The sequence below is a fragment of the Talpa occidentalis genome, unplaced genomic scaffold (genome assembly GCF_014898055.3).
Source record: "Talpa occidentalis isolate TD23 unplaced genomic scaffold, MPIMG_talOcc4v2.1 talOcc4.6, whole genome shotgun sequence".
NCBI lineage: Eukaryota > Metazoa > Chordata > Mammalia > Eulipotyphla > Talpidae > Talpa > Talpa occidentalis.
The window spans coordinates 91,335,228-91,362,007 of NW_023604972.1; the positions used below are offsets into that span (position 1 = coordinate 91,335,228).

The 26,780-nt window shown below is 39.7% G+C and overlaps 1 protein-coding gene across 2 annotated transcripts in view; it reads left to right on the forward strand.

Annotated features, from left to right (window-relative positions):
- SV2C (synaptic vesicle glycoprotein 2C) overlaps positions 1-26,780 on the forward strand; it is a 385,830-nt gene that overhangs the window by 225,609 nt on the left and 133,441 nt on the right. For both annotated transcript variants that reach the window (XM_054687976.1, XM_037530198.2), the window contains one exon: positions 23,208-23,887. In XM_054687976.1, coding sequence (XP_054543951.1) covers positions 23,308-23,887 — 580 coding nt within the window. In that variant the 5' untranslated portion in view covers positions 23,208-23,307. The remainder of the gene's footprint in view (positions 1-23,207; positions 23,888-26,780) is intronic.

Below are 26,780 nucleotides of genomic sequence, written 5' to 3' on the forward strand. Positions count from 1 at the left end.
GAAAAGCCAATGATTAATATAATTGAATGTGAGACTTGAGGATGCAGGCTGTCATATACCTGCAGGCTTTCTTTAATATGAGAATTGATAAGATGCTTTTTCTTTGGTTTTGACTCTAACAAAACCTAATGGTCATGGGAAATTTGAAGACACTTGAGCTCTAGCTAAATTCATACTGATGAGACCTGAGCCAAGATTAAAGGGATATTTTACAATGGATAGCTAATTCATTTGCTCCCAATTTTTTTGACATTATTCTCTCTCTTATTACCATATTACATAGTTGCTCTGTAGATGACGATAGCAGACATTTGGTGTAACATCATATTTCATTTACTAAAGCTCCTAAGTAAGATGAAAAAGAACTGTTCATGCTATATCTGATTACTAGCTTAGAATTTCCCTTAGTAGATGATTTTAGAATTGGACACTGCAAATTTTAAAAATCTGATAATGAGCTATCTTTGTCTAAGATTAAAGTGCAACAGAATGTGTACTGAGTTCCTCGGGCGCGCAGTGTTGTGTTTGAATTTACTGCTTCCACACCTCCTGATGGCAATATTAGCTCTTCCTTTTGCTTGTATGCATATGTCTGTTGGGGAAGATAGAGAGAGAATTGGGAAGTAGGGTGGGAAGGAAGAGGGAGGGAGAGGGTAGGGAGAGGGAACGGAGAGGGAGAGAGAGCGAGAGGGGGAGACTGTCTTATCTCATTTCCTCTTGCTGGTAGTGATGGGTTGTGACTCTTTACTCCAGAAACAGTGACAGTGTTAAGTGCCATCTGCTTGGAGGGGTTTCCTTCGCTTCTCATGGGATAACTAGCACTGACTTTCAGTCTGACTGACATATGACAACACAAAACTCTCTTTCATCATGGTTTTCACTGTCTGTTTGACTGACAGTATTGAGAATCAGGACGTCGTGTTTCTCTGCGTAAGTTTCTTTGGCCAGCCACTGCACTTGTCCTTAGCCTGAAGGCCATTTGGATTTAAATTCAAGAGAGTGCAGCTTACCTTCTAGTCTGGTTGAAAGAGATTTACGATGAATTTTTCTGATCATATCAGATTTTATGCTTTTCACTCAAGCTGAATTTCTCATTCAAAATTGCAGACTTACTTTTAAGAAGTAGTATGTGGCTCTTTGTGAATTCCTTAGGTTAATAGATTTCTCATATCTCAGAAGAGGTAAATGCTGAAATTGGTGACTAGCTGTGAATTCAAGATCTTAGTTGAATTTTTAAAGATATGTCAAAAATCACTCGACAGCCCTGTCAGAAAAATGGTTATAATATTTTATTTGTAAAATTCTCAGTGAATATTTGTCATGTCAATTAACTATAAAACTAGCAAATATTGGGCCTCCCTGGTGGCACAGTGGTTGAGCGCTGGGTTGCGAAGCTGCCCGCAGCCTCTACAGCGCCAGTTAGATCCCCAGCCACCAGGTGAGGGTCCCACATGGCGCGCAGACCTCTCCTGCCGCCTGCTGCTCCCCTCAGCAGTGTATCGTCAGTCTGCCTGTTCTGCTCCCCGCTCTGTCTCTGGTGAATTCTCTCACCCTCCTGTGCTTCTGACTGTACCCAGTGCTTGTATAAATAAATAAATAAATCTTAAAAACAAAAAACAAAAACCAAACAACTCAACATTAAGAGAACAAGCAACTAAATTTAAAAAAAAAATAAAATTAGCAAATATTTTTTAGCTCTGTTACATATTAGGATACTCAGAAAAAAAACAAGTCTCAGGTCATGACATTTATTATTCAACCCCTTTTAACTGAACTGAAGATCAAATTTGGATATTTATTTGTTAGTTTATTAGTTCATAAAATATGAATATGCTAAACGAAATAAATGCAACTTCACAGTATATAATGAAAACAAGCATCAAAACAACATTTAATCCAACTTAACACCTGTTAGTGCTCTTAAAAGGACACTCTTTCCTATGAAATCATTAGAATTTATCCACAGCTAAGAAGACAGGTACGTTATTCTGAAACTCCACAGTGGCTTGAAGGTAGCAGCAAAACATTTGCTTAGGCAGGGTTTCTCAATTGCAGCACTATTGACATTTGGGACAGACATTTCTTTGTTGTAGAGGTTGGACTGTATAGTGTAACATGGTTAACAGCATCCCTGACCTCTACACACCATAAGCCAGTAGTATTTTTTCCTTCTGTTTATAACAACCAAAAATGTCTTGGAACTTTGCTAAATACCTTGAGAGTAGGAGTAGAGAATGTAACAAAAATGGCCTCCAGTTGAGAACTACTGACTTAAGGAATATAGAAAGACTTCCAAAGCAGTTCTCTTCAGATGAATCTTGAAGCACAGGTGAGATTTTTTCAGGCAGGCAGGTGCAAGGAGTACACTGGAAACAACCGGGGTTGTTGTTGATCCTGTTGATCTAGAGGAGAGACAGGACTGGAATGTGAGCAGTGGTGACAGAGTGAACCCAAGGGTGGGCAAGTGCAGCATTTTTTATATATATATATTTACATGCTTTTTCATTTTTGCACAATGTTTGCATTTTCATCTTGGTTATATTCCCCATACAATTTCCACCCCTCTTATTTTGACCCTAATCCCTTCTCCCCTCCCCAACCCCTGTAGGTGCAGCATTTTTAGCTCAATTTGATCAGGGAATGATTTGTATCAGGATTCTACTTTTAGAGAGATGAATTTGAAATCAGGTATACGATGGCTTAGAGTAGGGATAGCCTTGCAGTAGTAACCAGTTAGGAGTGGCAATTTCAGTCACTTCATATAGATGAACCCCCATTCTTCATTCATTCATTCATTCATTCATGAAGTAGGGCATGCACACATGTTTTTTGCACCTCTAGTAAGTGCTAGGCACTGCTCTAGCCGCTGGAGGCAGAACAGAGAACAAGACAAAGTCTCTAGGTTCTCATGGGGCATATATTCTGGTAGGAGGGGTGCAAGGGAGAAGCAAACTAAACAAATAAAAATGAAACTATCAAAATAATTTAAAAATCATTCTTAAACTATGGAGACAGTAAAACAGTAACATTAGTGATAAAACTTACATAAAATCTACTAACAATCTAGTTGCAGTGAAATTGCATTGATAGCAACATTTAGTAGAATTTTAGAAATCTCACCCCACAGTGGCCAAAAATAAAGGTGAAGTGAATATTTTTCCCTACTGACATCTGTTATGAAGAATATTTCTTCGTAAGTTTACTCACTGGAGATAGATTTTACCTTGTATGGCTATTGGGGCATTCGGACAGTTCCTTTTAAAATATGATAGATTACAAGGAGATGAAGAGGGAAGGCAACTAAAACTTGCTGGGTTTCTGGCACTCACCTCCCATGCTTCTAGATACTTGCCACTTAGTTTTCATCTCAACCTAAATCCAGGCCGCCATCACCTCTGACTTGGAATAATGAAATAGCTTCCTAGCAGGCCCATTGGCATTTAATTTTGTTGTCTTCAATCCTTTATATATGTTTGTGAAACACAAAAGACCAAATCAATTTGCATGTGAAAAATTCCCAATGACTGTCCATTCCATAAGATCAGTTAACAGTTTCCTGTAGGGCCACAGTGAACTTTTTTAGCCCTTGATGGTATCTTGGTTGCCCTCTGCCTTCTCTGAGGCTTTCTGGCTGCCTAGAGAATCTCCACCCCCTCTTTCACCTGCCCCCCACCTGACTAACCCATACTTATCCCTCAGGACTCACCTAAATTTATTTCTGCTTGGAAAGTCTTACCTGGTCTCCAGTGTGCTGCTGGTGCACCTTTTCCTTTATTCAGTGGCAACACACTGCTGTGTTTTGTGACTGCTTGTTTTTTTAAATCTGGGTTCTTGAAGGCTCACTCTTGTGGACCCAACAGGTGACACAGGGCTTACCATGTGCTGGCCCTATAGGATGAATCAGTAGGGGCCATTGCATTTTAGAACAGCCTGAGGCCCAGAGAGCAAATGCTCAAGGTCACAGAGCTATAAATAGTGGATTATACCTGTGGGGCTTAAAAATTCAGGTTTTCTCTGTATGTCAAGGGAATCTGTGTATTCTGTGATGCTCTGTAAGAGCATTACAGAGACTCACTTGGCTTAGCTGGTTTACTTGTAGCCTTGTTGGAAGGTGTTCAGTAAATATTCATTATTAATCAAACAGGAAACAAGGCCGACTTTAGTGGTCTTTCTCATCCATGTGCTTTTGTGATTATGACGTCTAGGACTGCCAAGGCTTGAGTCCTCTGTGTTCATAGCCAGTGAAGCCTTAGCATTTGGAAGAGCTAGACTTTGTTTTTCACTTGATTGGTTCATTAATATTCTGTTAGACATTTACATAAGTGCTTTTTGTTATAGTACCTGGAATGCTTCACAGCTCCCCAGCCCCCTAATTTTGTTATTGTCAGTCTGCAAAACCATATAGTAAAATGTGAAAAACTGGAGGATGTAATAATGCATAATTGAAACTGCTAAAATATTCAGTATGTTGTTTAATGGATTTCTAAAATTGCAGTACCTTTGATTCATTATTTACCATTCTTTATAAAGTCCTCATGCCTTTTCATAGTTACTGAAATGCAAAGTGGACAACGTGAACAGGAATTTTGTTATATTAATCAACTCCATCCAAGCTCATCCCTAATTTCATGATTCTTGTAAACAGCAACATTTTTTGGAAAATAGAAGTTTAAACAACAATTATGAAACAAAATATCTCATAAATAATGCTAAAATTCTTTTTTAATTTTTAATGCCCTTTTGCTAAGTATCTGGAATGTGGGTATCTTTGTAGCAAAGATATCTAAAATTCTTTCCCTTCAATTCTTGGGTTTTTATCATTACCACTTCTGGCCAATGTAGGTGGGTTGCATGTGAGCTGGTGGTGAATGCTTTTCTGGAAATATGCTAGCTACTTATATTAAGCTGGATTAACAAACTAATAATAATAGCCTGGTGTTGTTTGTTATACCAACTAAGCATTTTTCGTAAATTACCTCATTTAATCTTCACAATTCTATGAGATTACTACAATTAAATTTTAATGTGTTTTCTTAGAAAATTCTACTATACAGCTAAGGAAGAAATAATACAAATTCTATATAAACTCTTTCAGAATATAGAAAAGGTGAAAACACTTTACAACTCATTTTATGAAGCTAACATTACCCTCCTACTAAAACACTAGACAAAGATATTACCAAAAAAGATAGTGTCTGACCAATAGACATAGATATAAAGATCTTCAACAAAATACTAACATTAATACTAAAATTACTTAAATTTAAAAAAGGATAATAGGGCCTCCCTGGTGGCTTAGGGATTCAGTCTCAATGCTACCACCTCAAAGGCCCACCTCTGTGGCCTGGGTTCGATCCCCGGGCAGGGAGCTAACCCACATGGCACAGCACATCTCCTACACTGACTTCTTATGTGCATCTTCATATTGTTATCTCCTTTTATCAGTTTCAGGCACATGCAGATCTACACAGTGATTTCTGATTCTGTTTTATTTCTATTTTAGACATATTAACTGGTTAAATTCTAAGACAGAAGAAAAAGTATCAATGGCAAGTAAATAACAACTGATAGACAGCTGAGGCATTTTCTTTCAAATTTGACTTTCAGTGTTTAGCTTCCTGTTAACTTATAATTCAGTTCAGTACTGCTGTTCTTCTGTGAAAAATTCAAATGCTATTATAGAACACAAAAGTACTGATTTAGATATTGAAATAAAATCCTCAACTAGTTCCCACTCTCTAATCTCATAATAATCACCAAATAGTACTAATAGCCAAAATGCTAGGTAATGCAAGTAAAAACCTGGCAACTTGCTTGAAATCTCTTATGCCAGCCTCCTAATCAATAGATAAATAAAACACAGCAAAAGCTCTTAAAACATTTGCCTAAAGCTATATAACTAGTGGCAAAGGTAATCTTGGAATCCAATCTTCTTCAGTCATAGTTCAATGCTTTTTATATTGCCTCTCTTTTTTATTTTGTCTCCTTTATGTCTTTATTTTATAGTATGTGTTTTTAAAATATTCAGGTCATTAGCATGTTTTATACATATTAATTTAAAGACTAGCAGAAAACATTTATTTCTGAAAAATTCCTGAGGTATCAAGGATGCATCTTATGCATTTAGTTTGCCCCCAATTTACCAAAATAGTTTCTTTCTAATACTTTTACTTGCTTCCATCATTCTCCAAAAAAAATAGACTAAGAAAACATAAAACCCTGCTTTCAATAATGCACAGACTTCTTACTGAAATTAGGGAAATGGAGTGAAAAGGAAGGGAACTTAATTTTTATTTTGTAAATCTTTTGCTTGATTTTGCCTGATAGACTATGTAGTCTGTGGACAACGCTAGGAATATGTTCATTTCCAAGGTGACTTGAACTCATTTGCAACATAGAAGTAAAAGCCATCAGAGGGACATGACGGGGTATATAGTGGCTTTGGGTACCTCTGTGGGTATTTTATAGATGACAGCATGTATATCATGGCTATTAAGTGTTCTTCAGTCAGTAGGAATTGGACAAGTGCTTTGGAAAGGAGCTGGCCAGAGTGCTGAAATGCCTGGCCAGTCCGACAAAAATCTCTGAAACATTTTCTGGTTTTTTGAGCATGGAGCAATTGAAGCTAAATCCAGCAGACAATTATCAGTTCTCATCTTTGTTTGCCTTTCTACAACTTTTGACACAATTTAACATTCTCTCCTGCGTTAATTGTTAAGATACTGTCTCAGCTTCAAACTGTTTTGTATTCTGCTTGTGGTGCCAGAGAAGGAAATTTGCAAGCTAGATTTCTGAAATGACTACGTTAGACTCTGCCAATAGCAGATATTAGAGGGAGATGGAGAATCTGGAGGAGGAAGAAAGGGTTTTCTCTCTTTCATCTGCTTGCTGTGAGCTTCCTGTCTGTATGTGCTTTTTGTGAGTGTCATGACTTAGAATAATGTCTGCATCCCACAAGTGAGAGTTCCTTTCTGATGTTGAATATGATTCCACTTTGCTGCTTTTCCAGCACTTACAGAATTTTCCTTTACTGGGTTGAATATCCTCCAAAATTTGTGTCTCCCCAGAACTTCAGAATGTGACCTTACTTGGAAATAAGTTCTTAGCAAATGTAATGTTATTCCATATATTTTAATGCATATGTTAATATGTGATTATACAGGATTAGAGTGTATCCCACAGTGACTGTTGTTCTGATGACTGGTGTCCTGAAAAGAAGATCATTTGAAGACAGAGGCAAGATTGGAGTGATATGTCTCCAAGCCAAGGAATATCAAGGATTGCCAGCAGCCATCAGAAATTAGGAGAGGCATGAAACAGACAGACAGACAGACAGACAGACAGACAGACAGACACAAACACACAAAATGCCAGCAGGAGAGCAGGAGTGTGGTCCTACTGACACCATGATTTTAGGCCTCTAGACTGTGAGAAGACAAATTTCAATTGTCTTAAGATGCCAGGATGGTGGTAATTTGTATGGCAGTCCTGGGAAACTAATACACCACCTCATCATCATGCCCTCAGAGACATAAACACCAGATGGCTGACAGTCTCTTTTTAGAAAAGGGTTTCCAGTCCCACAGGGTCCCTTCTTTGAGCTCAGAAACACCAGCATCAGCTGAGCAGCATCTGCTTCTTAGGGGCCTGAACTCAGCTCTGTGGGGCCCTTCCTCTAAGCTTATTTAATAATTCAAACCTTTTCGCTTTGCCTTCCTGGCCCTAGAGGTGGTAGTTTTTTCTGATAGTTACTACTTCTGTGACACCTTAGAGTTCTCCTTTCACCTTTTCTTTTTTACCTGTTTAACAACTTCATTTATTACATTATTACATTATATTCTCTCAATTCAGTCTCTTGATTGGCTCCTGACACTTCACACCTGCCTAATGCTTACATCATTCATTCCCCAGGAAGTTGCCCTCTTCTGGGCTTCCCCCTGCCACATTGGTTACTCCTCAATCTACTCTGCTTGTTTATTCTTTTCTCTCCAACCTCCAGAGTGCAGCGCAGTCCTTTCCTTTTCTCTTTCTCTTCCTCTCCACACCCCTTTCTTCCCTAAACATCCTTTCCCTCCCCTCACCTATCTACTCAGGGTTTTAAAATCCATCTATATCCTGTTGACTGCTAGATGTAGGTAGCTTTGGCCCAGACCTCTTTCCCTGAACTTCAACTGTGTGTCTTCTTTGAATATCTAATCAATACCTTAAATTTAATATATATGAAAGCAGAACTCTTGCTCTCTTCTCCCTACCCCCTAGCAAATTCTGCTGCTTCTGTGTCATCCCATATTAGTTGATGGAAAACTTATCCTTCTCCTTCATCTCAGACTCTACATTACGAAGTGCCTCTCCTTCAAATAAGATGAAGAATATGACCATTCCCACCCCTTCCACAGCTGCTTCCCCATCCCTGTTTGAATCACCAGAGTTAATGAAGTCATCTCCCAATACGTCTCTCTGCTTCCCCTCTTATGCTCTAGAGTCTATAACTCAGCATAGGAGTCAGAGAAATCTTTTTTAAATGTAACCAGACTATGTCCCTTCTCTGCTCAAATTCCTGCAATGGTCATTCATCATCCTCAGAGTAAAAATTCTTACAAATGTTCACAGACTTTATATCATTGACCCCTATTACTCTCCTGGGTTCATCTTGTATTTTATCACTCCGTTGCAACCACACTGGCCCCTTTGCTGTTTTTAGTTTACCTAATATGACTCTTGGCTTAGAGATTTTATGCTGTCTTCTCTGCCTTGAACATTATTTCCCCATACATCCTCTTGGATGACTCTCATTGCTTTTTGGTTTTCATTGAGGTATAACTGAAATATGTTAGTTTCAGATATATAGCAATGATATAATGTTTATATATATTCTAAAGCAATCACCATCTAGTTAACACCAGTCTCCAGACATAGTTACAGTCATAGTTACAGTTTTTTTCTTGTGCTTACAACTTTTTAAGATTTACTTTCTTAGCAACTTTGAAATATTAACCATAATAATGTGGTCACCATTCTATACAATTCATCTCATAACTGATTATTTTATAAGTTTGTATCTTTTGACCACTCATTTTTCCCACCATTCTATCCCCATGCCTCTGTAACCACCAATCTGTTTTCTATATCTGTGAGTGTGTTTTATTTTATTTTAAAAATGTATTTCACATGTAAGCAAGATCATACAATATATTTCTTTATCTAACTTGTTTTATCAGTGTGTTGTCTTCAAGGTCTATCCGTGTTATCTCAGAAGGCAAAATTTAATTCTTTTTTATAGCTGAATAATACCTTTCTGTGTGCGTATATATATGGTGTGTGTGTGTGTTTGTAGGTGTGTGTGTATCACGTCTTTATCCATTCATGCACCAGTGGATACTTAGGTTGTTTCCATATCTTGGATATTGTAAATAATGCTACAGTGAACATGGGACTACATGTGTGTTTTTGAGTTAGTGTTGTCATTTTTGGCATAAGTACCAAGAAGTGAAATTGGTGGAACATAATGGCAGTTCTATTTTAATTTTTTATGTCCCCCCAGCAGTGCACAAGTGTTCCCTTTTTGCCACTTCCTCACTAATTCTTGTTCTTTCTTGCATTTTTGATAACATATATTCTCACAGGTATGAAGTGAATTATGGTTTTGATGTGCATTTACCTGATAACCAATGATGTTGAGCATATTTTCAGGTCTACTTTGGAAATATCTCTTCAGACCTTCTGTCCATTTTTTAATTGGATTATGCATTTTTGTTCCCTATTAAGATTTTGAATTCCATGTATAATTTGGATATTAATTCCTTATCAAATATGAATAGCTAATATTTTTTTCCCATTCCATAGGTTTCCTTTTCTTTTTGTTGGTGGTTTCCTTTGGTGTGTAGAAGTTTTTTATTTTGATGTAGTCTACTTATTTGTTTTTGCTCGCCTCCTTTAATTCACTGCCCAAATTTCATCCTAATGAGGCTTATCCTGAATTTCCTGTTTATATTGTAACTGACCTCCCTATATCTTTCTTATCTTGTTTTTTTTTGCAGTGTAGATTAACTTCTAATAATCTATGTGAGTTATCTTAATATGTTTATTGTGTTTCTCCCCATGTTAGCATGAAAATTCCATAAGCCAGGAATCTCTCATCATTGTTGCTTTCCAGTTACCTAGAAAAATGGCTGACATATAACAGAAAGGCAATAAATGTGTTGAGTGCTAAAAGAATAAATGTGTTCACAGATTACCGATAGAAGCTCACAAAGGATGCTGCACATATGGGTTAAAGTAGATCACAAGAAGAGTATACAAGAGAATTGAGTATTGGCAAAAATGACCAACTAAGCCAGTTGTAAAACACTTCCAACATTTGGCTTCTTAAGAAAGTTAGCAAGTGATCTGAAAATGAAGTAATTGACAAATTTTGAAGTAATCTAATTCAGGGGCAACAGAGTCATAAAATGTGAGAATTATGAACTTTTGCTTAATGCTAACAATCTGAGTGCAGTGAGACCTTATTACTTTTTTAAGTTATAAGTGTTTAATATACCATAACCCCTTTTGATATTTCTGAACATAACTTAGGAAATGCTGCCATAGAATAGGACTGACCAAAGAATCAGAATATGCATATTACTTTACAGTTTGTTGATTATTTTTAATCGCATTTTCATTTGATACTCTGACAGTTAAGAAGTGATTATGTAAGATTTATAAGAAATATTTGAAGAACCCATAAAGGAAACCATTTTCTAAAAATAAATGAATCCTTATGGTTTTTTGTTAATATCAGACTTTTTGAAATTATGCTTAATTCCTGAAATCAGTAAAAAAAAAATCTACAGATCCTTTTAAACTTTACATTATACCTAAGTATGCAAAAACCACATTTCAAGAAAAGGTCACTCACATTTAGTCTATACAAGAAATGTTGAAGATATTTGTATTTCAGGATACTTTTTGGATAAGTTTGTCTTCACTGAGGATAGAGGACCTTTTCTTAGGGCCATGACATGATTGGCAAAGGGTAGGGAATCAACAAAGGTCATATGGTATGAAAACAAATTAAGGATTAAAAAAATAGAATTTTTTCAATTCTTTCTTTTAAAAAAGTAATAACAAAGACATATAATTAAACATATAATTTGATAATAATAATAAGGTAACTCCTGTCCTATAATGTGATTGGTTGAAAGAGACAAAATGGGAATGATCTCTCCTATGTAAGGGATAATGTGAAAAAGGAGGGATTGAAACAGAAGAATTTGTAGGAAGCATATAGAAAGGCAATGATAGGACCTGGGAGCAGAGAGTCTCTGGCTCAGACAAAAGGCTTATCAGAAATTAAAGACACAGGGAGCTCTGCTCTAAAGACATATTTTAATTTATGCATGTTTATGTAAAATTTTTAAGCACCGTGTTTTTGAAATTCTCTTTTTCACCATATTAGAGAGAAAAATACTTTTCTCAAAAACTGATATGTTTCTTTTCTATAGAAGAAATAAATTTCATCTTATTGAGTAAACTTAAATCATTTAACCATTTGGACATAAAAGATTATATTTTGGCTTCAAGCTGAAGCTTTAAAATTTCTTTTGCTACTTGATCTGGGGATCAAATGGAAATAAAATGTGATTGTAGTATTCCTATTTTAAAGCAAAGAAAGACAACTTCTTAATCTGATTAACTGTGGTGAAAAAAAGTGATTAGTTTTTCTGGTATTGAATGGACAAAAAAGTTGACTGACTGATGAGTTCTGTGCTTGTGTTGTTTTCTTGTCATTTCTGTCATTGTTGATTTTAAAGGTGACATGATTAGTCCAACTTCCCTCAGCTAGAAATGACAAACTAGGGATACGTGCTCAGGCTGTCTTTCTTTTCTTTTTGATCATCTTTGTGAATTTATGATTACGACACCAAACTTTTTACTGACAACCACTTGGAAGCATTTGTGTTTGAGAACTAATTTCCAAGTCTTATTTTCTGTTTCATTACATACATGTAGGTTGCAGTGAAGGAGGCAGAATGCTAGAAAGGAGAAAGGAGAGTAAGAGGAGTACTTCAGATGTGTTCTTAATCTTCTACTTCTCCCCTTTCTATTCTAATTCAAAGGAGATCTAAAGGGCTGAACCTCTTGAGGCAGTAAGAATTGTGCCATTTACCATGTCAAATGCATAGTTTCTCTCTGAGACTTGAACTATCTGCAAAGCTCTTTTTGGAGATAGGAGAGAGAGTGAATAGAGAAAAAACACTAATGAAATACCTTTTAAATCTATTGTTTAATTTATAAACCAAACAAAGCAAAATATCCAGCACCTTCCACTATACTCCCTTACTTCCCTTACTTCCAACCCCAACTTTCTTCACCTCCTGTAACTTCGTTTCAACTTTCAGTTTATTTTTATTTAGTTTTTTCCATTTATCAGCTGTTTCCTTATACTGCACATATAGGTGAAATCATCCAGTATTTGTCTTTATTTTTCTCACTAATTTTGTTTCACATAATCCCCCTGAGTTCCTTTCACTTTGATGCAAATAGCCAAACTTTATCCTTCTTTAATAGCAAAATATTATTCTAAATCTTTATGGAGTCATCTATCAGTGGGCACTTAGGTTGCTTCCATATCTTACCTACTGTGAAAAATGCTGCAGTAAACATTTGGTACATATAACTCTGCAAACTGATGATTTCATATTCTTCAGAGAGATAAAAGTGAGGTTGCTGGATCACATGGAAGTTCTATTTTCAGGTTTTTCAGGAAGGTACATAGGGCTTTCTAAAATCACAGTACCAATTTACATGCCTACCAATGGTGTAGAAGGGGGTTTCTCTTTCTCTACTTCCTCGCCAATACATATTAACAGCTTTTTTGACGTAAACTCTTCTCACAGGGCATTATAATTCTGAAGTTAAATCAAATATGATCCCACTTCATATGCACTTTTTTAAACAAAATGGTTTTTATGGGTTGAATTGTGTCCCCCCAAAAGTTATGTTGGCATCCTAAGTGCCAGTACTTGTGAATGTGACCTTATTTGGAAATAGGGTCTTTGCAGATGTAATCAAGTTAAGAAGAGGCCAGTAGAACAGGGCCCATGTCCTTATAAGAAGAGGGGGATTTGGGCATAGACACACAGGAAGAAGGCTACATGAAGATAGAGACAGAGGATGCAGCTGCAACCTAGGAATGCTAAGGGTGCTAGTCACTATGAGGAAAAGGGAAGAGGCAAGGAAGGATTCTCCCTACAGGTTTCAGAAGTTCATGGTCATGCTGACACCTTGCTTTTAGACTAGTAGCCTCAGAATTGTGAGACAATTCTTTTGTTTCATGCCACCTGGTTTGTGGTATTTTGTCGCAGCAGTCTGAGGAGATGAAGATATTCTGAATTTGTGTACTCGTTTTATTTTTTGTTGTTGTCTAATCCTTAGGATTGTCTATCTCTAAGATGTATTGTATTAGGAAATAAATACAGTGGGAAAGATATTTCAAGGCTGGATGACTTAAGTCAACTCTGATTTTCCATAAAAATAGAAAAACAATTAGGGATTAAATTTTGTTGCCCTATTCTTCAGATGAATGGCCACTGACAATATTTTTAAGACACTAACAACTGTTAGTGGTGTCTCTCTGTACCTAACAGAGAAGCGTGTTCTAGCGTCACAAAGGATTTTCATGTTTCCTGAGATCCTTAGGAAGTGGACACTGCCGAACAGGAGTAAAGCTATCCTGTATGAACCAGCTCGAAAGGCTCTCCTGGTGCAGGAGGTGGGAGGCAAACAGGAGGCCCGTCTGCTGGAGTGGAGGGTGTGCACAGGACTGGGTGGACCGTGTCACAGGTGGGCCTTCTCCCCAGCCATGAGCGCCGCCTCGGTGTGAATACACTCCACTCCGCTGAACTGCGGTGTTTGCCTGTGATGCTGGTCAGCATGGTGCTCCTTGAGCAAAGGCTCGAAGAAGCAGCTATTCCTCTAACTCAGCAGCCCCTCAGGGTGTGTAGCATCAGCATCTGGGATTAGACCATCAAGAGCAGTCTCAGGAGCCTCTGACTTATAGTAACTGTGCTGATGGCACATGGGGCTGAGAGGCTGCTGTGCAGAAGGTTGCTACGGAGGGGAGTGCGGGGGCCAGCAGGACTGCAGGTCCACCAGCACTGAAATCACAGCGAAGCTCTGTTGTTTTCAGTTTGCTTGCTTAAATGCAAACTAAGATTGATGGGGAAAAGAACAGATTCTGGAATCCAAGATGAGATGGAAAATGTTAGAAAGGCATCAAGGTAATGATAACACAAGTTTTGGGGTTCAAAATGGCTCCACCACTGAGAAAAGGATTCAGAAACCAATGCTTTCATTACACTTGGCCTCTTTCATCTTTGCTAGAACTGGCCCTATGTGACCCTGAGTTAGTTCCAATACATCTCTCAACTCCAGCTTTTTTATAGCATCTCCCTCAGGTACAAGTAAGGATCAGATGAACTAATGTATGTGAAACTGCTTTATACGTGCTGCATGCTCTATAGGTGACAGCCGCAGTGCATAGCCCTGAACACCTGAGGACCAAGAGTTGAATCTCACCTGTATTGCAACTTCTGTGTCATGCACCAAGTGAGGAAACCTTTGCAGGGGAATGTAAAGGGGTCACATAAGCCAGATGGACTCTGTTTATATTTAGAGAAACTTTTGGGATCTTTTAATCATTAGGACCCAAAATTCTTGCTTAAGTTAGAAATTCTACTTAGAGGGCCTCCCCTGGTGGCGCAGCCGTTGAGCACTGGGCTGCAAAGTTGCCCGCAGCCTCTGCAGCGCCGGTTCAATCCCTGGCCGCCGGCAAGGGTCCCACATGGTACAGGAGAAAACTCTCCTGCCGCACCCGCTGCTCCCCTCAGCAGTGTATTTCTTCGTCAGTCTGCCTGTTCTGTTCCCTGCTCTGGCTCTGGTGAATTCTCTCACCCTCCAGTGCTTCTGATTGTACCCAGTGCTTGTATAAATAAATAAGTAAATCTTTAAAAAAAAAAAAGAAAGAAAGAAATTCCACTTAGAGCTGATGACACAGTTTCCAGCCAGGAGGAAAGTAATTCACTTAACTGAATTTTTTTATGTTTTCCTTTCAGACACAAAGCGCTAGTCCAAAACAAGTCAACAGTCCCTTTCATAATGAACCTTTCAAAGCCTGGTTCACACACATACTGGCTTGCTTTAAAATAGAGTCACCCGTAAGGCAGAGTTCCACACTCAGCCCATAGACCTTTCTGCCTTCTAACAGGCCAGTGGACTGAACCCTTCTCACCTTCTGTCCTGGCCTTTTGTGCTTGCAGCAGGCCCCACAGTGAACCATGAATTACAGCCAGTGGGGTTGGAGTCTCACAAGCAGGTGGTTTCACAGTAAGCAGACTGAGCTGCCTTTTCACTGGTCTCCCACCCCAGCCCTCTCCTCACACACATTCCCTTCCACCCCATTCCCACTCCCCCCCAGGCTCTGTAGGCCACTGACACTCAATAAATGTGTGCAGATTAAATGTTATTTGGGCCAAGGAGTTATTTTTTAATAACCCTTTAAATAATATGTTCCTTGACTAACCTTTTCTTTTTTATCAGGACCCATATAAGAGTCTAGACTTTTCTTAAAGAATCACATAATTTCTTTATGATTATAGAAAAGGTGATTATTAATGGTGCATACTTGAAATTATCACATGTGAATTATGTGAGGGAGATTGAGAGAGGGTAAAGTAAAGCACCTTTCCAGAAAGGAAATGTATTTCGTCTTTCTCCCTTCACCCTGACTATTTCCAGCAGTGTATTTCCATTTGCAGAGTGACCTATGGGACTGTTATAATTAGATTCCAGTGCTGCTGATGGAGACTAGAAGACAACGGCAGCATCTTTTTGCAGACCATCCTCGCCATGACAGAAACAGTTCACTACTCAGTGATAGCATCAAACTAATTTGCCTCTCCAAGATTAGACCAAGAAACATCAAAATTAATTTGCTTTCCTGGGATCATAGTGAGAGGCAGGGGTATTCATCCTGCCCCTGTATTATGAGAATGGCATTTGGTCGCAAGAGAAGGCCTCTATGCTTCTTGTTAAGAAAAAATTTTTCGGGCCTCCCCTGGTGGTGCAGCGGATGAGCGCTGGGCTGCAAAGCTGCCCACAGCCTCTGCAGCGCCAGTTCAATCCCCGGCTGCCAGGCAAGGGTCCCACATGGCGTGCAGACCTCTCCTGCCGCGCCCTCTGCTCCCCTCAGCAGTGTATTTCGTTGGTCTGCCTGTTCTGTTCCCTGCTCTGGCTCTGGTGAATTCTCTTACCCTCCCGTGCTTCTGACTCTACCCAGTGTGTGTATAAATAAATAAATAAATCTTAAAAAAAAAAAAGTTTTCATCTCATCCCTGGTGAGGGTTTCCAGCACTAGTCATCAGAGTGTTTATTCTGTGAGATATGTTGGGCCAAGTTTGGGTGATGTTCTTTTGCTCTCTTGAAAGAAAGTATACATAAATATGCTCCATAGCAAAGGTTCTGAGAAGGCCTGTATGGCCCCAACAACAAAAGATGCAGTTTTGCTTAATTTAGTGTTCTAGTCAATCATTTATTTAACAGATATGTCAAGCTCCTTTTTTCATGGAGTTTATATTTGTGGGGAAATTCAGACAATATACAAACAAAATATATATAATATGTTGTCAGATGCTGATAGAGGATTATAAAAAAAGCACAATGGGTGGAGTGTCATGATATGGGAGCACTGTTTTATAATAGAGTCATCTAGGTTTCCATGTGGAGGTAAATAACATTTAAGATGAGACCAAGAGAAAGGGAGCGAAAGAAGCTAGCTACTATCTGGCAAGAGAGCATTGCAAACAGAGAGAATAGCATGTGCAAAGGCCCTGAGGCAGAAGAGTGTTTGGCCTACAGTCATGTGTAACCTACTGATGTTTTGGTCATAGATAGTCCCAATAGGCTATATGATAGAACCTAGGTGTATAGTAGGCTATACCATCTAGGGTTGCATAATTATACTCTATGACATTCATGCAACAGTGAAATCTCTTAGTGACTCATTTCTCAGAATATATCTCTTTTGTTAAACTATGGTATAACTGTGTTGGAGTAGGGTAGAGTGAGGGGGTGTGGTGAAAGTGAGACTATAAAGGGAGCAGACTAAGTCATATGGGGAAAAAGAGGATGGAGACAGAAGTCCTTGAAAGGGAGATATTTTCTGCCATACTTTTGGAAAGATTTTTCTGGCTGCTATGTGAACAAGAGCATCTAAATGGCAAAGGTAGGACCAGGAAGATCAGTGGACCTTGCAGTGTCTAGGTGGGATGAGATGGTGACTTGGGCCAGGTGATGAGCAGTGCAGTTAGGGAGAAAGTGACAGGTATTTTCCCATCTTATTTGCCCACAAGGTCTCTTTTTGAGGAATACTTTTTATAATCTCTCTGAATACATTTTGGAAAATGCTTTTGTATATAATCAAATGTTGATATTTTATTAATTATGAAAGTGTCTTTATACCTTCCCCCCTGCTGCTGGTTCATAGTAGGTACAATACCAGAGAGGTGAGACATCGAGAAGTAACAGGTTAGATGGACATTTTAATTTTAGCAAGTATGGTTAACTCTGAGTTGGACTATTATCTGCAGACATGTTAACAGTCAGAAAAGGCATTGTAAATTCATTTTAGTTTTTATATTTGTTTTGGATCTGACCTGGCTGCAGGTGTGCAAATGGGCTCTCACAGTGTGTTTGTGTTTTCTTAGTTCATTGTATACTGAGTTCCTACTGTTGCCTTTCATAAGCTAAAGCCGGGCCTCCCCTGGTGGCGCAGCGGTTGAGCGCTGGGCTGTGAAGCTGCCTGCAGCCTCTGCAGCGCCTGTTCGATCCCTGGCTGCTCCCCGGCCACCGGAGGAGGGTCCCACATGGCGCGCAGACCTCTCCTGCCGCCCGCTGCTCCCCTCAGCAGTGTGCTTCGGTCCTTCTGCCTGCTCTGCTCCCTGCTCTGGCTCTGGTGAATTCTCTCACCTTCCCGTGCTTCTGACTATACCCAGTGCTTATATAAATAAATAAATAAAATAAAAAATTTAAAAAAGAAAAAAGAAAAAAAAATAATAAGCTAAAGCCTTGGTCTCTGCACACTTCTACTTGTCCACCTTTGACCTGGTCAACTCAGTTTTGACCCTGCTGTAACCCTTAATCTCATGTACCAGCACATGCAAGTCTGATTATTTGTTGGATGTTCCACTATGGCAAAGACCTGTGCCTTTAATTTCCACATGTACAATGTTGTCTAAGACAGTCTGAACACCACTATTGTGTAGATGAAAAATAGCTGTAAGTTGAATGAGTGTCCAAGGTTGCCTTGCGTGCAAGAATATGAGCTGAAGCAAAGCATGGTTCCTTCCTTTAAGGAGTCAGTCATCTGGTGGGGTGGATGGATGACTTCTGACTTTCCTTGAGTAATATCTGTTCTCATACCTTGGGGGAATATTCAGTAGCTCACTTGGCAGTATTTAAATCAAGAAGTCTCTCTTGTCCCCTAGTTTCAAGCTTATAAACCCAATTACTTAGCTTGAAAATCCATAATTGATGCATTTCTTTGGACCAAGGATTTAAAGGAGACTCTTCAACAAAGGGATGAGTACTTTAGGAACACCTTAGTCATTCTTTATGTGTTGTGCATGATTTAGTGGAGCGGCTCTTTCATCCAGTGACATTAAAGGAAAAAGTTTTGTTGGAAATAGTGGAGGGCACCCATTTGCCAGTGGCTGCCCCCCATCTTCTCCTTCTATGCTCTACTTCCTCGTACAAATCGGCACTTCCAGTAGGTACTTCCTTAGACACTGGAGACCTGTCTTGAATGGTGCTTTCTCAGCAATCAGTTGCATTTTGTACCAAGGAATCCCTGCACAGAATGTGGAATATTGAGACAAGTTCTTGCTGTGCAGAGCTTGCTGGGGACTCGCCCACCACTAAAACATCTTTGTCTCAACGCTGCACCTGTGCTTTGCCAGGTTGGAGGCGGTAGGGATGTAGCTGGTGCCTCCCTTTTAGGCCACAGGCATTGGGAACACTGAGTAGAGCATCCCCTGGGGATCACACCCTGGGGTATTATCACAAGTCTCTGGGTTGCTGAAGTAAACAAAGGCAGCTGCTTTTGTAGCCACCGCCCTGGGAGCCTTGCAAAAGGTAATATTTACTAAGTAAAACATGGGCAAGCAGAAAGAAAATATGTCATTTTCAGGCATTAAGGAGAGAACAGCACAAGAGTGGGATCGGGGTTCTGTTCCCTCCTGTTTAAGTCCAAGGAGTTGAGGGAGATCCAGCAGAAAGGGCATTGCTGTTACTGATGTAATATGAATGAGGCCATCTTGATAAATCTGGCTATGTTTTTAAATAACATTAAAACTCTGTAAGTATGCTAATCATATTGCCTGACTCAGAAAAGACAGGCAGACAAATAGATGTTCTTCTTAGAGCTTTCCTTGGAGCTAAACCTCAGGGTGTATCTCAGTAACAGCCATAAACACCTGGGATAAATCTCTTCCGAAAGCACTTGCTGTCACCTCTGGATGCCCAGCCTGTGCTCCTGGCTGGTGAGGAGCAGGCCAGCCTATCCTTAATTGTCATTTCTCCTTTCATGGAGAGGAAAACTGCCAGAATTTTCTGGAAGTTGAATTTTACTGCTGGAAGATGAATTTTACTTATAAATTACATTTTTCAATTCTTTAATTTCACGTAAACGAGCACACACTGAGCAGGTACCATGTACCCAGTGTTGCCTCTTAATGCTATTTTAATTAAGTCTCCCTGCCCCACTCACACACACACGGCGTTTTGATTTCCCACTTTACAGATAAGGCCATTGAGAACTGGAGAAAGACCATAAATCACTTGCCTAGTGTCACAAAGCTGGTAAACAGCAAAGGCAGCATCGAAACTGAGCTTGTGTGTGACTCAGCAACAAGGTCAGAGTTTGTCTAATCGGGGTCATTTTGACGTCTAGGACACCTGTCTGCTCCGGGAATGCATGGAGTTTCTGTACAAGTTTAGGGACGAGTGAGTGTGTTCTACTGTGGTGGTGTACGAGTTGCCTGACTCTGCATTTTCCATCTTTGAGTCCTAAGTAATGGTCTGACACCCTCTTTTGATGGGCTTCACAGCCAACTTTTATATATGCAAGATATGCCCTGTTCTTTTCCTTATAATTCCTGTGATGAGTAAGCAGACAAAGCTGTAACCAGTCCTGATTCGTAATCACTCTGATGAAGAACTGAGTGAAGCTGGAAGAGCGTGCAGCTGTCCCCAGGTCCTTATTAAGCACTGACCAGGTATAACCAACAGGTGGAGTTTTCCCTTTGAAATCTGTCACATGCATTGAAACACTTTTCTTCTGACCATCACCCTCCTTCCTCAAACCAGTCTTAAAAGACATGTAATAAATACTGCCTTTGTTTTAAAGTTGTCATATTCAGTATCAAATGATAGTAATCAGAAGACAGATTCTATCAGATAGAGATGAGAGAGCAGGACTAATGAAAATTGTAAAAGAAGGGACATTTCCAATGTTTAGGTAAACAGGCTTTTCTTTCTTCTTGGTCCCCTCCTCTAAACCCATCCCACCTAAGAGTAGAACCTAAGACCCTTCACCATGTCCCTCAGATCCCTTGTGATCTGTCCTTAGTTGCTCCCTTTGAGACCCCTCCCTGACTGCATAGCACCGGCCTTCTCCCATCCCCCACAGGAGGGCCTGCGCTTGCTCTTCTGCATCTGGACAGCTCTGAGCTTCCGGGAATAGCATGGCCTATGCCCTGGCCTTAGTCAGGCTTCTGTTCAAATTTCTTCTGCTCAGAGGCCTACCTGGCCCCCTCCTCCTAGGATAACAGCACCTCCTGCCCTCTCCAACCGTGCACTGTCCTGTAGGGTAGCTACGAGGCAGGGATAGTTTTTTCAATGTAAATTTTTATCCTATTTTTACTGAACAGCACAAATGTAAAACATTTCCATCACAGAGACTACTGTGGGCCAGCACTGCTCTTATTCCTGAAAAGAGCAGGGAAAAAAAGTTACTTGTATCAATAACTCTTGCTTCTACATAAAGTTTATGTTTATTTGTTTTCTTATCTTTGTGGCCACTTTCAGAAAGAGAGCTCTATGCAGTCAGGAACTTTGTGTGTCTTGCTCAATCTCTTTTTTTTTTTTTTCCAGCCCTTAGAAGAGTGTGTGTGGCACATATAATAGGTGATTAAGGTGATTAATATTTAAATAAATGATTGCATTTTGGGGAGGCTCTCTTTATCCCTGGAGAGAAAATAAAATTGTTGAGTGAAATCCTTGGTCTTTGCCTTTCTTTTTTTTTTTAAAAAAAAGATTTTTCTTTTTTTTAGATTTCTATTTATTTATTTATACAAGCACTAGGTATAGTCAGAAGCATGGGAGGGAGAGAGAATTCACCAGAGCCAGAGCGGGGAGCAGAACAGGCAGACTGACGAAGTACACTGCTGAGGGGAGTAGCAGGCATGGCAGGAGAGTTCTGCATGCCATGTGGGACCCTCACCTGGCGGCCGGGATCGAACTGGCACTGCAGAGGCTGCAGGCAGCCTCACAGCCCAGTGCTCAACCGCTGCACCACAAGGGAGTCCTGGTCTTTGCCTTTCACAAGCCCTGAGGAGCCATTGTGTTAACCTCTGTGTTTCTGGGAAGGAACTCAGTTCCTGGCTTTGTTTCCCATCACAGGATTCATTAAGTCACACTGGAAAAAGAACTGGCCACATACACTCTAAGTGACCACATTCACAGATGGTCCCTTTCAAGTCTGGTAACTTCTGACTTTGGTTACTTACTGGAAGAGAATAGCTCACTATTATTTAGAGAAGGAATTGTGTATGACAGTGTTGTGACTGATTATGCTTAATTATGCAGATTGTTTAATGTTCCTCAAGCATCTGGTTTCTCCAAGGGGTGATAGGGTCCTGCTGGAAACTCCTTGGGGATAGGAATCCGGGAGTATTGCGCTCTTCCTAGACTCAGCTGGACACTCTGAGTATGTTCCCATTCTCCCTGAAAAAATGTACCTTTAAAATTTCACTGGAGAATAGCCCAGCTCCACAGAGGAGTCTGGAGAGTAGCAATGATGGAGAATGAGCTTTCATCTTAATATCATCTATGTACAAGGATGGGCCTGACATTGGCTCACTTGAACCACCAGAGGAGACAACTTAGTGGACAAGAGAAAGATGAGTTACCATGAGGTCAGCCAGAATGTAATGAGCCAAGACATAGGGACAACCCAGTGATGGGCATGGGACACTGCTGACGCTGGCATTCAGGACTGCCGTGGCCAACCTGACTGGCAGAGGGCCCAAGTGGGAGGGAGTGCATGTGTGGTGGAGGCAGAGCTGAGAAGGCAGAATCAAAGCTGGAGTCCTTACAGGGTGGATTTGTGAAGGAACATTGCAGATGACTTATGGTCCTTGCTGCAGGAGGGCTGGAGGGTGGGTGGTTCCTGAAGGGGCAGATCCCTCCTGGAGAGGTACAGATTCTAAGTCAATGATCACCAAAGGAAATCATTTGATGAACTCTGCCAGTTTCCCCAGACTCTCTGCTATACTAAGCAAAAAATATTTATTGTCATTTTTGGGTGACTTTTGAGTCTTTATCATCATTTATTGGAAAGAGATACAATGAAAACAAAGGGGAAATGCAGTTACAAATATATTTGGTTATTATATAGATGCAAATGCAAATATGTGTATTGATAGCATTGGTAGGCTGCTTGCCTGTTTGTTTTTTTTTTTTCCAATATGAGGAAATAGGTCAGACAGGATTCTTCTAATATTCCTGCTTGACCTTTGCCATATGTTTATAACGTTTTTCTCAATCAGGATATTTCCTTCCAGCACTTTCTAAAATATGTTGGATATACTTTTAAAGGTGCAAGGTGTCCTATTTTGTTCTCAGGGGAATATTTGTTTAGACAGTCTGTGGAGATAGTTACTTAAAAACAGAACAATAATAACAACAGTCAAAGCCCTAAATACTCTGTGCTGCTCACCCTTGAGCAAAGAGCTAGCATCTCTGTGTGTGTGTGTTCTGTGACATCAGGAAAGGAAATGCTAGTTATTATGCCTTGGTCTGTGGGGGCAATGAAAAGGGACCAAGAAACAGATAGAGACAAAGACACAGAAAGGGATAATAACATCTTTGTTGTTTTTCTTCTCTCATAGATCCGTTTTGAAGCCAAGGTGGATGATGCTCTCAGGGCTGAACCACTGACCAGAGCTGTGCACAGTTGTCATTTTCTCTTTGGCCATCTGTTGAGAGAAGATGGAAGACTCTTACAAGGATAGGACTTCACTGATGAAGGGCGCCAAGGACATTGCCAGAGAGGTGAAGAAGCAAACAGTCAAGAAGGTGAATCAAGCAGTGGACAGAGCCCAGGATGAATACACCCAGAGGTCTTACCATCGGTTCCAAGACGAAGAAGAAGATGATGATTATTACCCACCTGGAGAAACCTATGATGGGGAGGCCCGTGACGATGAAGGCTCCAGTGAAGCTACTGAGGGTCATGATGAAGATGATGAAATCTATGAAGGGGAGTATCAGGGAATCCCCAATACAAACCAAGGGAAGGACAGTATTGTATCGGTGGGGCAGCCCAAGAGCGATGAATATAAGGACCGACGGGACCTGGAGTCAGAGCGGAGAGCTGATGAGGAAGAACTAGCCCAGCAGTATGAGCTGATCATCCAAGAATGTGGTCATGGCCGTTTTCAGTGGGCCCTCTTCTTTGTGCTAGGCATGGCCCTCATGGCGGATGGTGTGGAGGTGTTTGTCGTTGGCTTCGTGTTGCCCAGCGCAGAGACAGACCTGTGCATACCAAATTCAGGATCCGGATGGCTAGGTGGGTGCATCATGTCATGAGACAAATTCTGAAAGTGTTTTTTTGTTGAACACAGTTACCAAATAGAATATATGCTTTTCATCTAAAGTGCTGCATGTTTTCTAATACTTTATTATGAAAAATTTTAAATATATGAAAGTTAAGAGTTGTAAGGTATGATCTGCGTGCATGTTGTCTTGTTTCTTTCCTTCAGTTAGACTTATCCATTGAATATTCTCTAGATAACTTTTTCTATCTTTTTCAGATTTCATACCTTTGTGCCTAAAGTAGGAAAACCTCACTTCTTCATATGATTAAAAAATTATTTTAAATTATAATACTGTTTAAATTATATATTAAAAATAATCTGACCTCTCTAAAATATCTAGAGAGCAGATTGGATTTTCATTTTAAAGTTGCCTTGCACTCAAGTTTCATATTACTACAAAGCTATAGTTAACACACCCACTTATTTCCCTGGTGTGGGAAAATAAGAATAAGGCCCACAGTGGGATATTCCCAACAACTTAAGAGTTCACTTCAAACATGTGCTTTAGTCATAAGGACTTCCAAACCCCTTTCGCTAAGCACACCTTAGAGAATATCTTAATGTATTTCAGAGTCTGTGAAAGAGTAAGTATACTGGGTATCTTTATTTCCAAGGGACCTTTTTAAATGACAGCTTGAAGAACAAAAGTATATAACTCCTTTTGTGGAAACCTAGTAACTTTGTTAAGTAATGTTATAATCATTGATGCTGAGTCAGTTTTCTGTGTGGAAAAAAAGACCTGAATAGTATTTCTTGAACTCCACTATGAAAACCAAAAAGAGAGTCATGAATGAGAAAATCACTACTTCTTACTCCTTTAAAACTTGTTTCTTTTGTATAAGCTGTCACTAGCCTTTGTTTCTTGAACTAAGAGAAAGAGATGGAGCCATGAAAGCAGGCAGTGAGGAATGGAGGGGTCATATTTTACTTGTTTTTGCTGGTAGACTCATCTGTGTGTTGAACTGTCAAAAAATGCAGACCATAGTTCAGAGGAGGGTCCTGAGCCATTTGTCAGAATGCTCCTTTAAGCAAATCTCTTCTGTATCTAGCACCATATTGTGTTTTCCCTTTCCTTCAGTGATCAAGTATACCTACTGTAAGTGGGGGTTTCAAATATTTCCCAAGATCTTGCTAAAGGAATATATCAGCAGGATGTTTTATAGAAATATATCCACACAAAATATCTAATAATTGCAGACAAGTTATTGTAGTAATCTTAGCTTTTATGTTGGGAACATTTCAGAAAAATCTAAGTGAGACTTACCCATGTCTTTATCTTCTCGATGCCGAGTGGGAACACAGTATCACACATGGTTCTCTTATCAATCTATCCTATGGACCTATAAGCCCTGGTGTTACACATGCCCAGTGGCATTCAGAAGTGTAGATAATGCTGTGGAACAATTGGAGCACAGACACTTTTATCTCTCCCATAATGTTGCCTGGCTTAGTGAATTAAAAATGTGTCCCCAGGAGTGTATAGTTTCACTCAATATTGTGAGTCTCCAACAGAAGCATTTTAATGGTTTCATAACTGTGCCTTCCAGACTTTCATTTCAATTATTTTTCCATTGTAATTTCACTTATAATTGCATTTTAACGGATTCTTTTTTAGACAAGCATTTAAATTGTTTTGCCATTTTCATCTCATCAAATAATAGCTTTGTAATACAATTACCACACTAAGTCATAGCAATGGGATCAAAATGTGAGAGAGAAAGAAGCATGACCCATGTTTGGTGGCATTTTGAGGATACAGATTTGCAAAATAATTTCTCATTTGTTGCAAAGCATTGTGTCATTTTCCTAAAGGAAGACCAGAAACAAAAAAAGAACAATATGAGCAATTAATGTTTTAATTATTTGGGAGATAAATCTTTGTGTTTGCTAGAAGGTTGAATTAAAGGTAGCTAAGGGCATACTGTGTGTGCTGTGTCTGTGTGCATATTTAACATTGTTATTTGGTGTGGGAAGAAGTTAGACTAAATATTTAATTATCAAATGAGCTACTCTTTGGGGGAATAAACACAATCACTTTAAGATAATTCATTTTCTATTTCCAAAGTCTATTTATTGAGCACTTATTATGTAAGGCACAGTGTTACCAAGGGAATAATAGGGGAAAATTAAGACAAGATTTAAGTATCCAAGGAAGTTATAGTCTAGTATGGAGAAGTCACAAATGTCTTCAGATTGCTAGCATAAGGAAGCTAGTGAGAGACATGTAAATAGTCTGCACCCTGGGGTCCTCTTATGGGGCAAGGATATGACTAAGAAGTGAAGAGAAGACATGGATTTGAGAGTTGTGCAGGGATCTGTCTCAAGGATTTGGTCATTGATTAGTGAGGAAGGAAGTTATTTACAAAAGGAAGGCAGATGGTTTATCAAATTAGGTAATGCAAAGTGTGGGTTTTAGCATGAGAGAGATAAAGATTTAGTATTAGACATTCTCACTTTGAGACCCTTGGCGATCCATGACTACTCCCCCTTTGGTGAGGTGCTCCACTGTTTGGTAGTTAGCTCATTTAAGATAAAACTGCCGGGGCCTCCCCGGTGGCGCAGCAGTTGAGCGCTGGGTTGCGAAGCTGCCCGCAGCCTCTGCAGCACTGATTCAATCCCCGGCCGCACCCCGGCCACCGGAGGAGGGTCCCACATGGTGCGCAGACCTCTCCTGCTGCCCGCTGCTCCCCGCCTCTCCTACTTTGGTCCTTCTGCCTGCTCTGCTCCCCGCTCTGGCTATGGTGAATTCTCTCACCCTCCCGTGCTTCTGGCTGTACCCAGTGCTTGTATAAATAAATAAATAAATAAATCTTTAAAAAAAAAAAGATAAAACTGCCAATAACCTGAATCAGGGAGATGGCAGTT